Source organism: Macrobrachium rosenbergii, chromosome 53 (assembly GCF_040412425.1).
Source record: "Macrobrachium rosenbergii isolate ZJJX-2024 chromosome 53, ASM4041242v1, whole genome shotgun sequence".
Lineage (NCBI taxonomy): Eukaryota > Metazoa > Arthropoda > Malacostraca > Decapoda > Palaemonidae > Macrobrachium > Macrobrachium rosenbergii.
Window position 1 is genome coordinate 31,897,824 of NC_089793.1, and position 17,116 is coordinate 31,914,939.

General features: G+C 34.8%; 1 protein-coding gene across 1 annotated transcript in view; it reads left to right on the top strand.

Annotated features, from left to right (window-relative positions):
• LOC136834395 (solute carrier family 49 member 4 homolog) overlaps positions 1–11,438 on the top strand; it is a 239,998-nt gene extending 228,560 nt beyond the window's left edge. Inside the window, 11 exon segments of the mRNA XM_067096959.1 lie at positions 624–721; positions 1,162–1,406; positions 1,717–1,970; positions 2,215–2,327; positions 3,707–3,832; positions 4,486–4,615; positions 5,938–6,046; positions 6,420–6,606; positions 6,759–6,791; positions 6,794–6,940; positions 11,069–11,438. Of these exon segments, the coding sequence (XP_066953060.1) occupies positions 706–721; positions 1,162–1,406; positions 1,717–1,970; positions 2,215–2,327; positions 3,707–3,832; positions 4,486–4,615; positions 5,938–6,046; positions 6,420–6,606; positions 6,759–6,791; positions 6,794–6,940; positions 11,069–11,205 (1,497 nt within the window). The 5' untranslated portion in view covers positions 624–705 and the 3' untranslated portion in view covers positions 11,206–11,438.
• The last annotated feature ends 5,678 nt before the right edge of the window (positions 11,439–17,116 follow it).

Sequence of the window (17,116 nt, forward strand, 5' to 3'; positions counted from 1 at the left end):
AAGTGGATAGAGAAAGGCCAAGAGTTATTATCCTTTTATTTTTATAAGCCTGCAGAAGCCGTTTTGGATACTGCGTTAATGTTCCTAACAACCCCAGCTTGTAGATTCATTCGGAATGTCTAGATTGCTTTATGTCATCTTTGTATTTTCTTGCTGTTGTTCTTTTCTTTTATTTACATCTCTTTTTCCATCTTTAACTCCTCTTTCTGCATTTCTTTCTGCTAAAGCTTGTTTAGAAGGTTTATGTACATTTTAATCCACCATTATTTGAGTGTTTTGAGTACAGTAATAATAATAATAATAATAATAATAATAATAATAATAATAATAATAATAATAATAATAATAATATGTTCCAGTGAACATTACAGTGTGTGAAAATGTAAGTTTCGTGGTCCTCTCTGGGTGTAATGTGCATAAAAACGGCACATGTTTCACAGCATGTTACCCTGACTCTTATCCATTTTGCAAAAAATAAAAAAAAAATACTGTTAATGGAAAGGTGGGTTATTGATTGCCTCATGTTTTCGGAACACAGTATCTTTAAGTTTATGGCTAAGTTTAACACTACTATAGAAATATCTGTTTATTGCTTTGATTTCAGAATGCATAATTTTTTCCAGGGCTTGACGATGGTAAATTAATGACCAAGTGACCTGTCATCATACATTCACCGTTTTATTAAGACATCCTGCAGCCAGAGACATGGAGGCTGCTGAAGGTAAGAAATCTATTTGTAAATTATTACTTAGCCTGTGGCATCCAGTACAGGTGTAGCCATGTGCGGTTCCACTTCCTCAGATGCAAGAAACACCAAAAACTAAAGCTTGTGCGGCTGGGCACTACTCGCAATGCATTGCTAGCCAGTCACGTACAAGCTGCTATACATAATCTATAGGTTAAGGACATACCTTTTATCTGTAGTATTGTTTATGCCTTTCAAAGGTTTGTCTAGTGCCTGTTATGTTTTCCTTTTCTGGTGTTCCTTTAAGAGTTCTTTAACATGCTTTGCTTAATGGTTGCTTACCAGTATGTTATGCCATGAACTGGATCTATGGGACATTGATTTCTTGTGTAAAGTGCGTTTTATATGTGTTCATTGATCTTTAAGGATGATTTTTCAGTGCATAATTCGTACAAATTGCAATTTCCTCCCCCCAGAATCATCACCTTTACTTGCTACCAAAGAAGAATCACCTCAAAGTACCCCAGGAAGTTCTGCTGTGCATCCGGTCTTGCCACCCTCTTATCAAAATGGTGACAGTGAAGATACGGTTGATGGGTTTGGTTCCTCTTTTAGAGCCGCATCCAAAAGGGAGGGAGAGGCCCCCAGACCGAATGTTAACAGAGTTTATCTAAGTCGCTTCTGGATTTTAGGAGTGTTTTCCTTCATAGCAATGTATCAGGTCAGTATGTAACAAAGGACAGGTAGTCTAATTGCTAATATCTTCCTAAAACAGTAGTTCTCAACTTGAACATGTATGTCTGTGACTTTCTTTAAACTACATATTCTAATTAGTTCCCTCATGCATATGATTCCCATATTTGATCTTCACCAAGTTATGTAATCTTTTTTATAGTCATACAAATAAAATATTGTGAATTTTAATAGTACAAAATAAAAGTTTTCATTCAAAGCTCACAGTGTACATATTAGGGGAAAGGTCTTGTAAAACGAAAAAAACTATAGCTACTTTTTTTCTTACCAAATTGCAGTGCCTGCAGTGGAATACATGGGGTCCAATCAGTGAGAGTGTAGACACAGCCTTCAGTGGCTGGCAGTCTAGCACAGTTGCAATGATGGCCAATTGGGGTACAATAACCTTTGTCTTATTCATTACGCCTATGTGTTGGCTTATGAATGAAAAGGGACTTCGAACTGGGGTCTTTGCTTGTGCCATCATGGTAGCTGCAGGGACAGTTCTCAGGGTTTTGGCTCTCGCTACAAACTCTAATGAAGCTTTCACAATGTAGGTGACTATACAAAAGACCTGCTGCACTCTTGTATGTACAGTATCTTGGGTTTTCTAAATTTTGCGCATTAAGGGTAAAGCAATCATCATGTATCATTTAGTATTTTTGTCATTGGTATCATATTGTTGCAGCAGTCATTTAATTACCTTATTTAGATCTTTAAACTCATACTTATGCTGAGTTTACAGTGTGATGTATTGCAAGATTTTTCAAGTGATGCACTCTGTAACTGTATTCCAGATCTTGTCACCTTTGTGCAATACTTGTTGGTACAGCTGGCACATTGGTGATGGCTGCACCTCCTATGATAGCAGCAGAGTGGTTTCCACCCAACGAACGCACAACAGCAACTGGTAATATTCTTTTGCCAGTTTCTTAATTATCATTTATCAGCCTCATCACTATTCAGGTGTATTGGGAAATTACCTTTAGTACTTCATTTAATTTACAACTAATATGCTTTCCCCAAACAGTGAAAACTGTTGTTCTTTTGAAAGTCTTTAGAACTTACCTAATTGTTGCACACAGAGAAGGGGTATTAACTGAGAAATGACTATATTCTTTTGAAATAGCATTTCTATCCAGTAGAAATTGCCATAATTATTGTATTTATGGGAGCCAGAGTTGCTCACATATACTTCTCTATTTTCTGTTTGGATGTAGAGTATATTGAAAATAAAGTGCATGCCAGAGATGTAGAATAAATATTCAACAAATGGAAAATGGTTTAGTATAGCTATGCTAAAAAGCAAGGTATAAATGAGTTACACAGAAACAAGAGGCATCATTAAAATTTAAAAGATAACTGATAAAATACAAGTTTTATGGCAGCATCTGGAAGTAAAAAACATAAATTCTCATTTAGCTCATGAAAGTTTCTGTTCTTACACTTACTCTTGGGTTAGGATGGAGTTTTGAACAGTAGCTAATACTTTACCAGGAAATAGCATCTTCTTGTGTTTAGTCCAAAAAATTAAACCATACTTCATAAGCAAAAGTAACCTATGTAATGCCATGGTTTATTGAGAAAATAATTTTTTATGTAATTTTTGTCATTTACACAACTCAATCCTATCATAGTTTTAAGATTATTTAGCCAGGGGGGGCAGTCCATGTGTGATAATAACTAATTTTAGGACAGCTAATTTCCTTAGATTGATCTCAGTATTGTGATGCAAAAAAAAATTGAAATGTTCTAAAACTAATTTTATTTAATACATACAAATCATGGCAATAGATAGCCTTGGGCTTTAGTTCCAAGTATTCTGTACTTGAGTTGACCATAGGTAAAAAAAATGACAAAACTCAATGGTGAAATGAGTGTTTTGTCTTGGTTTTAAAGGCTTTTTTCACATAGATGGGAAAAAAGAAAAAAGTGGTAGCCATATCTTAGTCTTGTGCCATGAGTTACTTGTCCTTAGATTTTTCCTCAGTGCCTTAAACTGAACTAATTTCATGCAACATCAACAGGGATCAGTTTCTCCATGCATCTACAATTTCCACTTCATAAGAGGTTTACAAAGGCAATGAGTAGTTGTGTTAATCAAAATGACTTTAAAAATTTCCAGAGCCCTCACATTTTCTATATGGTTGTTAGAAACTGTATTTTAAGATTATATTGACCTCATGGCATTAATATTTATGCTAACTGCTCAGTTTAAATATTAATTTCAAACACATGTTATGTAATGCAACTTAAGCTCTAAAGTACACTTTTTCTTCATGTTTACAGCAATAGCTCAAGCTTTCAATCAGCTGGGAAGTGCTGGAAGTTACCTTGAACCAGTCTTTGTACGATCGCCAGCAGAAGGTACTCCAGAGGAGATCAGGGGAGATATTAAAGTACTTATGTATGCTTGTAAGTACTGAGTAGAGATTTTCACCACTTCTGTAGACATGAAATACTACTAGTACAGCACTCATCAATGTATATTTTAAAATTTGCCATAGTGCAATTGGTTAGTCAGATTTTTAAAAGTTTTTAATTTATTGCCTTGATTAGTGGAAAATTAGTCAGGTATAGAAAGGTTGTGAGAATGTTTAAGTTTTAGCACAACTGTTAATATTTTCATAAAGCAAACAAACCTTTTAATTTACACACCTTAATGCCTGAGAGATTCAGAAGAGCCAAGCATAGAATGTTTGCCTATGGATGAACAAAGCATAAGCTTTGCTAGACTAGGCCTCTGGTTGTAAGCTGAAGCACTTGTCACACCTGGTGGTTGTTTTGTTATTTACCACTCAGCTGCTCTTCACTGTCTTACTTCTTCTTACTGTAATTTATTTCAAAGACAACATGCATTTTTCAATTATTTATCAAGAAAACAGGTTTTGATGTAGGAGAGTGTACAATATTTTTATATGTTCTCATCAGTAGTAAAGTTATCAGTTGTTCTGAGCACCTTGTTTAATTAGTCTCTTGAGCCAAAAACTCATGAAGAGTATTTTTGACTGTATTTAGAAGTAGGAATGATGTATTTACTAATAGCTTCTTTAATTTCTAATATTCAGATGCTGGCATAGCAGTAGCGACATTGTTGGCAGTGTTCTTCTATTATCCATCCAAACCACCCACACCACCTTCATTGTCATCTTCAGTTGAGAGACTTCAGTTTTGGGATAGTATTAAAAAAATGTTAAGGTAAGTATGCCTTTTTAAATGGGTACAGATATGATTTTAAAGCTTGGCGCTAACCTATATTATACAGAATCTACTGTCAATTTTTACCAGATATATATGAAACTCAGGAGCTCCTCAGCTGAACAGACACTTAAGGTCTGGCTTTTTGATAAGCAACAAAGAGTCTGTATTATGGCCTGCACTTCAGTGTTTTATAGATAACTTACGGCTAACAGTAATTCCACATAATTTCTAACCTAAACTAGCATGTATAGTACTTTGCAGGTAACATTCAATTTATGAGGTTTATAGAAAAATGTATCACATCTAAAATGGTAGCATAACAAAAAGTCATCATAATAATTAGGTTAAGTGCAGAAGTGCATTAAGTTAGGGTGGCAAAGTACTATACAGTATATGAAAGTCATAATGAACTCAGTTTCTTGACTTCCTCAAACTTCTTTTGGTCACACTTATCACTAGAATCCTGCTTGGATATAGGCTTTTGGTGATTAGTATATCTAAAAGTGCTGGGATTAAGTAAAAATAAAAGAGGTTATTTTGGCTATCAAAAATATACAGGTTTTAATGCAGCTGTCAAACCATTGTTCTGTATTTGAAAATGGGCAGCTGTCCACATTATATTTATTGAGTACAGTTATTATCTTACTGCAGTATTATAAAGGGTGAGAGATCCTCTTATATGTGTGTTAATACTGTACTCCTACTTTGCACTTCACGGTTATGGTGCTCTTCCTCTTTTTCTTACAAATATGGTTTCAGGTTTTGGTCTTGTCAGCACATAAAAATTACAATTTGAATGTATTATTACAATTAAGTAATTTTTGATAATAGTAATAAGCCTTGTACAATGCACTAGCTGGTAAAGCAACCTATCCTCACAAATGAAAAAAGTTGTGATTAATAATGTACACGGAATTCCCTAAAATTATGTTCCCAAGATTAGCACTGACTACATATTTTTTTTATTAAAACCTTATGTTGAACAATACACTGCTTCTTATTTTTGAATCATAACTTAAATTCACCTTAGATTTGGTATTTGGGAAAGTTGAATTCTGTTATTCATGTAAGAAGAGCGGTACATCTCCCTCTGAATTAAGATCCCTAGCTATATAGTTTTCTCAGCATAAAATGATGATGCCTATGAAAGATTTTTTAAAGTGTTTAAAAAATTGTAAAACCTCTTTTATATCTGTATTTCAAATGTAAAATGTGAATTTTAGCCGGTTGTAATGCAAGCAGCCATGAAGAATCTGAAAAGGGAAAGCATATTGTTGTGTTGCATGCACAGTATCAGTAATTGCCACGCATGTTTACAGGAATCGTGATGTCGTAATCATAACATGGGCTTATGGTATCTCCTTAGGGGTTCCGTCAGCTTGGATTGCAGTGTTCAACTATTCTCTCCAAGCTATAAATATTCATCAGGTAATGGCTGAGAGACGTGGATCCTGAATTACTGTTATTGATTTTTAATTGTTAATGAAAATTTAATGAAGAAAGGAGTGCATTGTTGGTTTAATTTTTTTAAGTCTATATTTCCAATCATGTTTTGGTGCTTGACATTGAAAGTTTTAGTAATTATTTCAGTGTTACTATTGTTTATACAGTATTAGTTTTTTATTTACTATATAATGTTCTGTATACTTTACAGAAGATTAATATAATTTAATTGATTAAATTTAGATTGGTATTTGTTAAAATATTTTTTTATACTCTTTTCAGCTATTTAACTTGAATAATTTACTTCTATAATTCAGAGTATAAGTATGAGAAAATTTATAAATTTTTTTCATATCAGGATGAAGCAAAGTGGATTGGACTTGCAGTGGTTATCGTTTCAAGCACCAGTGCACTGGTATCTGGGCGTATGACAGATCTCGTTTATGGTCATCTTCGAGTGTCATTGATAATACTTATGTTGGCAAATCTGGGCTGCGTTTACTGGTTTTACCTGATTACATATGGTTCAATCACAGTAGTGAAATGTAAGTGAAATGTTAAGCTTTTTCCATGATATATATTCCAGAATTCTTTATGTAATACTACATGAAACAATTATGATATAAATTTGCTTGAAAGTTGTCTAAAACTTATATAATACATGAAAGCTCAGACTCATATTTTCATGTTGTTTCAGGGCAGGTATATTTTACCTCAATAGCTGCGTTTTCACTAATTTTGCAACTTCTCCACTGTTCTTTGAGTTGGCTGTTGAGAGTGCCTACCCTTGCCCTGAGATTCTTGTTGGTGGACTCCTGACTGGAATGAATAACTTTGTTGGCCTTGTATTCCTTTTCCTTTTCTTTATTCCAAATATAGGTAAGTAGACATTTTATTGGTTACCTCAGGTAACCAATGTCTGACTTTGTAAACAGTAAGTTTTTGTCATAGATAACAGCCATTTTCTGAGGATTAAGCAAAGTCATTTGCTCCTGACAAATGCAAGTTTTTTCACAAAGTGTACCATCAATTAAATATTCCTTCTGAAAATGTGTTGTTAAACTCTTGGTTTACAAGGTGTCACACCATCTGAATTCTACTGATGCGTCTGTGCAGGAAACACTTAGGATACCATTGAATGACTGGGCTAAGATTAAAATAATTTTATATAATCCTCAAATTCCATTTCTGGGATGGCTACTCCCAAAAGCTGAGTGATATTCATGCCAACTTGACAGTTTATCTGCCATCAAATTGACTATTGTTAGTATACTGTAATGTTACTTGCAATTATTGCATAGAATAAATTTCAAGCACCATTGTGGGTGACCTATATCGAGCTTGGCGAAAGCTTTGAGGAAACTGGTCCCCAGTTCCATACGGTGACTTGAAGAACCAGAATGTGGCAGCCGGACCAGAGAAGATTGTGAGAAGTTAGATGTTCAAGATACCTAGAGTACAATGCAAACTAGGGGAGAGACATCCACCTTTGGTGAGGACAAGATATCCATGGTTCTAGAGAAGCATTTAGCAAATATTGTGCTAGAAATGTTAAATGAACATGATTGGGTTGGATTCCTTGACCAAAGAGGTGCCCCTGCTAAATTTGGGTTGAGAGGCAAATGTGGCTGTGTCTCTATGAGACTAAAATTGTATCTTGGGAGTTTTTATTTATATCCAAGATAGACTTAACTAGGAACAACTTTGAGTGTCTGTTTAAGTTCTGCATCAGACAAGGAACTTATGGTAAATGATCTTCATTCTTGGCAATATTATGGTGCCCTAAGCTAGAAGAGTAAGAACCTATCACAGAGTAATAGTTCTAGTGATTTTTCACCAGTAACAGCTTTATTATTCCTTACACAGTACTGTACTAATGTTCAGTACTGAGGAACATTCTGCACAACCAATCAGTTGATACAGTAATGTACTAAAAGCATTTAAAGCATTAAGTAAATAATGACACCAAACACTTATTAATGATTTACTGCCCTGTAGGTATATGGTCAACCCCCTAACCTAGGCTAGCCTACTCCAAACCTTGGCCTGAGTTTGCCAAGGTACAAAATTGTATAACTAAATACACATTGTCTATAAATACATTCCTTTAAATACACCCATCCAGTACTTTAGTGGCCAGATGTCTCAGTCAGGATGCATAGCGGTCAACCCTTTCAGGGTAGCTATTTATGAGATTAACAAAAAAAACTGGAGTGCAGAGGTTGCAAGCCCCCTTCAGGGTCAGGGCAAACCCTGGGGAGAACCAGGCCCCATAGATTATTTTTCCAGAGAACAAAATTTTAAGCTTTAATGAAGTTCATAATTTTAAAATCCATACTATAACTTCTCAACATGTTCCAAACAGATTACGAAGCATGTGGCACTATCTCTCCAAGAAAACCCCCTATCTACCCAAGGCAGTGGCATGTGAACAAAGTGGATTGCCAGTTGTCAAGGAGTCATATAAAAAAATTTCATTGGCTGGAATGTTAGTCACCTGCCAGTTGCACTCAAGCTCATATCTAATGTGTTCATTAGGTTACTGTCTCAAATGTTTTGGACCCTTCTTGCTGCCAGTTAGTAGAAAGAGCCTACTTTGAAACAAGTTTCTTTACCACGAGTTATATGACAGTGTATCAGAAACCATACACTTCTTGAGATCAGTGCTTTTTGACTCCAAGATGTGAGTGATGACAGATATGGGGACAGTCATCATAACTAAAATTGGTTGATTATAATCAGCAATCCCAAACAACAGTACTGCTCAGGAAGTATAAATATTTAATAAATAAAGCAAATAAACACGAGTTATTGCCAACCGCTAGACCATGTTAATCTTCTCTAAACCCTAACTTGCTGAGGTATTCAGCCTCTGCTATGCCTACGAGTTAATGAAAAATATAAGCAAAGAAGAAAGTATTATAAATCATTGTAGAGTGTCAAAAAATACACCCTATCAACACAATTTTCATTTATAGTATGCCTTTACAGGAATGTATAGTTGTCACGATCCAAGAATCGTTCCAGGTTCTTCAAACTCTAAACAACAATGTTTCAACACCAGCAATTGAAATATGGGGTATGAATATAAAAAGAAACTCTCACAACACTACAACACATTTATTCATAACCTTATGTACAAAGAAAATGAGATGTTATTTCCCCTTTGCTCTCATTCAGTGTAACACTAAACAATCTAAGCAGTTATAGATAGGGGGAACAGGTTGCCAGGTAGAGCAATCTTAATACTTAAATGGTGAGTTGGTGAGCTATTCTTTCGTGGCGGGGGTTTCAGCTGAAGAGATGTTGCTGGTACGATGACCATGGGCTCGTAGACGTCACAAAAAGGGATGTCTTTAAGATGAGGCAGCAAATGCTGTTTCTCCAAGAATACAGAGATTGTGCAAATGGAGGGCAAGAAGGGCTGACTACTTCACGTTGTCACAGGCAGGAAGGGCTTAGTGACTACTTCTCCACACAAGCAGGAAGGGCTGACTACTTTTCTTCGTCACTGGTATGTAGGCTCGCTGCTTCACCTCATTTCGAACTTGGAGGGCTTAGGGACTTCTCATCACAAGCAGGAAGGGCTGGCTGCTTCTCTTTGTTTCGGGCAGGACAAGATCTTATGGAGAAGAGCAAGGGTCGTCTGAAGGGGATACTCCCGTTGGAACCTTGCTTTGTCCGACTTTGAGTATCCTCTGTGTCTCTGTCTGTCTGTCTATATCTCTCTGTATGGGAAGTTGGGAAGTCTCTTCTGGAAGCTTATATATCACTGTATGGGTGGAGCTAATGACGACAGACAATCATCATTCCCATATAAGGAGTTTTTTGATCTTCTGCACAATGATTGGTTCCTAACAACTGCCCCCTTTCCTGTCACTCCATAGAAGGTTCCAGATCAAAATTTCTGATGCAGTGTGGATCGAATATTGCGCTATGTTACAAAGGCATGGCATGAGATACCACATGGTGTCAGTTTCCACAAGAAAGGGTATTCATTGAATCGCTAATTGTCCATGACGTGTTGACAACAGTAACTGACTGGTGAGCAAACACAGGAAGCAGTCACGTCTTGGAAAAGAGAGATTTCTTTTTCAATATATTTCATCATTGTTGTATCTATCTATGACAACAGTATTATAGTAAGTAAAATGTATTGCCACAGGTTAATAGATTAATATAATATATTAACAAAATTAATATAATGCTTATTTGATTTAATAATGCGGCATAAGTAATGCCCTTTTTAATTTTTTATCTTATAATGTATATTTTCTTTTAATTAATGGTTAAATCTTAATTTTTTCAGATATTTTATACAACCATGAGATTAACAAAGGAACAGAGAGTAAAAGCAATTCAATTGTATTATCAAAACAATAAAAATGGTGCTGAAACCGCAAGATTGTTATCAGCTGAATTTGACATCCCAAGGGTGCAAAGCCAAAATATCATTTGTATTGAACATCATTAAACCAAATAAGCATTATATTAATTTTGTTAATATATTATATTAATCTATTAACCTGTGGCAATACATTCATGTTCGAAAAAATAAAGGATAATCAAAAAGGCTTTAATTTTGTTCCACTTAAACAAAGGGCGTTACTTATGCCACACCCTGTAGTATGATGCAGGTGACTGCTTCTTGCTGTTGTGTGTATGCCCTAATCTCACTAAAGGACTCTACAAAATTTGCCTTGCACAGATCATTCTCATGGGTGGGGAAAGTGGTTTGTATCCCACTTCAGGGGGATCTTCACCCTTTGGAAGTACTGTACAGGATCATCATAAAGTAGTCTGTCCTTTTAGTATCAGTTTTATAGGCTAAAATGAGGCAATGGTTTATTTATGATAAAAAATTATACTTTATTGAAAAAAGGTGAATTTTTATGACTACAGTATTCTTTTTTCAGTAGAATAAGTTGAGATATTACACAAAATTAATTGGTTAAAATGAATAGGAAAGAGGTATAACATATGTACTCAAAATGTCACTACTTTCAGGTTATAGTTGGGTGACATACTTATTACTATCAACTTGCTCACTGTCAGTTATTCTCATTGTTATTATAAGAGAAGATTACTCAAGATCAAATATGGACCGTGGCACAGGTTTCCAGTCATCTTACCAGCCCATTTGACAAGTGGATTCATATGGGCAAAATACATAAATTTACATGTAAAAAGAATATCTACGGGTGCATAGGTAATCAACCAAAACTTCTTTTTCAGGTTATAGTTGGGTGACATATTTGTTACTAGCAACAAGCTCGCTTTCAATTATTCCATTGATCTTGGTACGAGAAGATTACACAAGAGCAACAGTGGATCATATCAAAGGTCACCAGCCAGCATACAAATCCATTTTACAAAAGGACCCACCGGTTCAAAAAGTCAGACAGTTTACTTCAATTAAAATTGAATAATTTAGCCACATCAGTACATTAGTGGTCAGATCTCAAATTGTTAAGATATTGCAGAGAAATTGTTTTTATATATTACTGTATATTTTTTGACAAGGTTATTTGTTTGCTTTATAAGAAATTTTGTTTATACAGATGTCTGAGCACTTATTTTCACGTAATGAAAATAGTGGAGTGCATGAACTGTGATTGTGTATGTAGTATTTGATTATGATGGTTGCTTTCCAAGAAAAGAACCAGCTATCAAAGTAAAAAACTAACAAATAAAATAACTAAGTAATTAATGCATACAATTACCATAAAACTGTCAACTTCTTATTAAGCAGATGCTCATTGTTTAAAGAGTGACATGTCACAGGTGCCATGACCTGTGGTTATGTGACTCTGCACATAAATGATATAGTATGGATTCTGTTTGATTTTGTGGAAATCATAATTTATTTACTGATCATTTAGTTATTTAACATGTATTTTAGAAATAAATTTTATTACAATTTCTATATAAACTTTATATGGAGGCAACAGATTACAAGAAGTTGCAACTTTTCTCCTTAACAGAGTATAGTACTGTATTCGGTGCTCTTTTAACTCTAAGTACAATATGTACATTGCATAATCATCCCTTGTTAAAGGTAAATAATAGGTGGTATGAGAAAGGAGAATAAATATGAGAATTAAATATCAATTTGAGTAAAAATTTTGTCAATGACAGATGAATAGAAATCAGAAATGTACATACAATGAATTGTAACTGAGGAGTGTGCAAAATATTTGGAAAAATCAAAGTGTACATGAATGACCCCTGGCTGATGGTAATCTATTATCAACTCCAAACCCTAGGCTAATCTTATCAGCCAAGCATGTGGCCTACCCAGTACCAAAGACACAGGAAGTCAGTGAAACCCATAAAGTAGAAAGAACTGCATAGAACCATAATATGTATATGAATACAGCATAATTAACAGTTTTTCTTAATAAAATACATCCATACAGTACTTCTGTGAGCAAAATACATCAGTTGGGACAATCATCATAAACAATTCTAGTGCTATGTTGGTCACTCCATACACCACCAGTAATATATGTGATATATTACTTTGCAGTAATACTGTATATGTGATATATTACTTTGCAGTAATATATGTGATATATTACTGCAAAGTAAAGTACATAATAAGTTCATGATATGAAGACCACAAACACCATAACAAGCAGAAATTTTATTATAATAAACTTCACTTTTTGCCTCGGGACCAGTCTCTCACTTGTGACTTTTTTGGAACAGTATGTGATGACCCTATGGTTGGGATTTGATGTCCTGACTCTTTCTTAAATTCCTGTCATTTTTTACAGTACAGTATGGACAAACTAGTACATATCAATTAAAAAACATAACTTTAATTAACACTAACTTATAGTAAAAGGATGAATATGAAGAACACACAACCTTTGGAAAATAGAAATAATGTATGTCCAGTGAGGTTTCAGTTACCAGAATCAGGAGGACAGTGATCTTCCAAGTTAGTTTACCAGGCATGGGTGGATGCACTTAGATTGTTGTGTGCATCTATTTAATTGTTTACACATTAAATTGTTATTATAAAAAGTTGTCTACATTTTATTATGAAAGATACAAACATTAAGGAACATCATAAACATTTCATTGAAACCTAGAGATTAATGTCTGTTTTTTGTGTGTTTACAGTATGTGCTTTTGCCTGCTGATCCTGTCTTAGCATGCAGCTTCTCTGAGTTATGCACAGATCTGCTCTCCCTCTCTCTCTCTCATAAATGTTTGTCCTATAACAAGTTGTTTACAGTACCAAAATGTAAGAAATAACAAACATTACTAAAATTGTAATGAATATTTTATTGAAATCTGTATGTACACATGAGAGTGCATGTATCAGTTGTGTGTTCTTTAAAATCAGTTACAGTGTAACTGAATTAAATATATTAAGAAAAACATCAGTCAGAAGTAAATTAATACAGTAATGCACACAAGCGTATTAAAATACAAAATTTCCTACCTTTTAACAAACAGAATTATTAAATGAAAAAAATTTAATGCAAAAGTACACATATGTAAATGATTAAGATCCTAGTCTAAAAACATCAAGTAACAGTACGGCCTCCATTTTTCCGAGTTCCTATGTTAGCAGTCAGTTCTGATGTAGCAATTGCAAGCCTGTTAAAAACATTTTTCAGCAGTGTTGTTTGTATGTGGTATGATATATGAAATTGACTCCTGTCATCACACTGTCAGCAACCCTAGTAGGATTCTTGAATGTATGCAGTCAAGCATAACTTTCTCTCTCTCTCTCAAATTTTGGATTTTATGAAACTCATGCATATTTGTGACTATGGGTAAGCCATGAGTAAGAAACACTCTCTAAAAGCAGGACTGGAATAGTTTGTGTGTCAGTCAGTTTTGTAGTTTTTCAAAACTAACTTTTTGTTTTTCATGATTTCACTGCCAAGCCATTGCTTAGGCTAAGAGGTTGAAGTTATTAAAAACACTGCATACAACTTGAAGTTATAAAGTGCCTTATGAATATAGTTGTATTTTTGTGAGTTCTGAGGATTGAAGGAATTAAGATAAAGTATGTTTGTGGTTTTCAAGAATTGCAGTAGGGAAAACTTTTTTTTTTCTATTTCCTCACATATCTCTTAATTTTTTCCCCATTTTTTTTATCATGCCAGTAAAGTCACCCTCGATAATTCATTTAGCACTAAAGTATGTGAGGGACCATTTGCAGAGTTAGTCAGCCTTTTCCAATCACTTTTACCATAGTTTTTTTTCTGTTTCACAGCATATGCACAGGTAATTTATTTTAAATGTAAATAAACCTCTTGCCTTAATACCTGTAGTTGTGCTGTATGCTTTATTTTTTTGCTTGAAATTCTATATATGAGGATAGGGTCACAACAGTATCTTTCTTGCAATACACAGTTGTGTGGTCTGTTTCACATTGTCAGAAGTCATGCCATGGTCCAGTCAGTTTCTAAGAAAGGTGAACTGTCTAAGCTTTCCAACTCCTGTCATTACTGAAACTGTGTTAATGACCAAAGTATTAGATCAGTGATTTCCCTTTCATCGCATCTTTTGATCCTTTTTGTTTCCTTCAAGGCAGATTCTATTTCTTTCCTGTAATACTAGTATTCAAGCTCCCACTCTATTGAGCAGAAATGTAGAGTTGTGCCTCTCAGGCAAGCTTGTAACACCTGTTAAGCTACCCCCTTTCCACATTTACAAGTACTTTGTGGAAATCAGTAATCCTTGTGTTACACAATTCATTGACTGTTTTTTCTTTTTATTGCCAGACTTTGGAATTTGCTTCCTGCATCCATTTTTCTCCATGTAACTTCTCTTTCTGAAAGGGCAGGTTTATTGCTTCTTCTGTGGTTAACTCTCCCTTTATTCCTTTCTTTTCCTTTTCTTCAGGTTGGAGCTAGAAAAGGCCATTAGGTCCACCATCCCATTTGCTTTGGTTAAAAAAGATTTGTTACTCTGTACCTTCTTGAGTCATTACCTATGTTTACTAATTTATTAACAGTACAGTAACTGCTTAAGTGGTCTATTGTGGACAGGGATTTCATTTTTGTATAAAATTTTGTATGATCTGAGGGTAGTCTGGCCAGAGTGTTATATAGATTAAATAGGCAGAGCCCATTTTGCTTTTTAAGATGTTATTTGGCTTTTCCAACAACTACTGTATTTCATTATTAGACATTCAGCTGTGCCAACAACTCTTCCAATATTTTCAGGAAGAGCAAGAATTTTTAGGAAGGTTTCTTAATGCAATGACAGGAATGGCAAAGGCAGAGGGGATACTGGTCAGGTAAGACCTAAAAAGTCATGCAGGAAATGGCAGAGTTGTTTTTGAGGATTCAATGGGAAGATATAGCTCTGAAGAGAGAAATCAAGAGGGGGAGAGCATCACAGGAATTCTGACAGAGCCACGATTCAAGTTACAGTCCGACCTCAAAAATCCGGCATTCCGTGGTCCGGGAACTCCCATTATCCGGGACATTTTTGAATCAGCCACCATTAGTTCTTGAGTGGTTACAAGGGTGGCCCCACACGTTTCAGTTTTTGGGTTTTCTCATATTTTGGACTGAAGCTTCTCCGTAAGTACATAAGCACAGTTTATTTCCAACGAAAACATTCTGTAAAACTTAAAAATATACAGCATACAAAAGAACCGTAATTTGCTTATATACTTGTGTACAATGCGGTCATTAAAATTTCGTCCAAAAACATGATTTCATCATTTACATCGTGTGTAGTGCGAGATGTATTTTCAGTAGATTAAACTATGCTGGGCTTTCTATGCCTGTCTTGTTCCGGTAGATACCACTGATAACGCAAATTATACCCGAGTTTGCTTTTAACGAATAAATAGGCCTAGAAGCAAAAGTTCATTAGGTTAAATGCAAGTCTTCATACTAATATTAAATCAGCTTACCAACATTCTGACCTGTCTAAGATTTCATCATTACTGTATTTCTTATAATAACAACCACTTGCAACCACGTGCTAGACACTGGCATAAACAGCAAGTACCGACATAAACAATTGAATCGAGAAACAGCCGTTGCCGATGTCAGTTACTGTAACCAACACACTTTTATTAAGGGTTGCGTTACAGTTGTCAACTTGTTAAAATTTGCTAATTTTCAACGGTGACTTCCGTAAATAAGAATGAAATAAATCTATTCATCCTTACTCAATGGAGAGGAAAGTATTAAAAAAGTAGGCCACTAAATTTATGGTTGTAGTTGTGGCAGAAGAAATGAAGAATGTGCAGGCCACAAAACGTTTTGGAAGAGACAAAACATCTGATATACTTGCGAAATCACAGCTTTACTTCATTTAATTTACTGCATTTATAGATAAAATAAGCTGCATTTTTAAACTCTGCTTTGATAATTTACGTATAAAATGAGTCAAGGGTATCATATAAATATATAAGTATCAAAACCATAAGCGAGAAACCTTTAATCAGCGAATTAGTTTTTGCACTAATTAAAACATTTGTCATGGAATGTTATGCTGTAAATTCTCTCTCTCTCTCTCTCTCTCTCTCTCTCTCTCTCTCTCTCTCTCTCTCTCTCTCTCTGCATCATCATCATTTTAAAAGTTTTTCATTTCCTTGTATTCACCCACATTTTCTTTCCAATGTCAGTTCCTGATGCCCTTTTATTGTCTGATTTAACTGTGTGCTTCATTTCATTACATGTACTGTGTATACTCTTGTCTTTTCATTGTTAAATAAGGAATCTCATTTAAAATAAACTTTAAATGTAGAAATAGAGGTGGGAAAGTAGGAAGTGGTGATGTAGATTTGGAGAAACATAATATTTGTTAGGAGAAATATAAATTCTTGTGCAATAGCAGAGAGACAACACTATATGGAGTGGACATACTAGTAAAAAATAAAATGGTTAAGTTTAGAATAGAATTAAGGCAAATAAATGAAAGAGTATTAAAGAGTGAGATGATCCCAGGCAAGAAAGCATTGCATGTGTTCTTTATCTACGCAATGCAATCAGGAAGACCAGACAAAGAGAATCAAGGATTTTGGTAAAGGTTATCACATACAGTGACAAGTGCCACAGTCTGGGG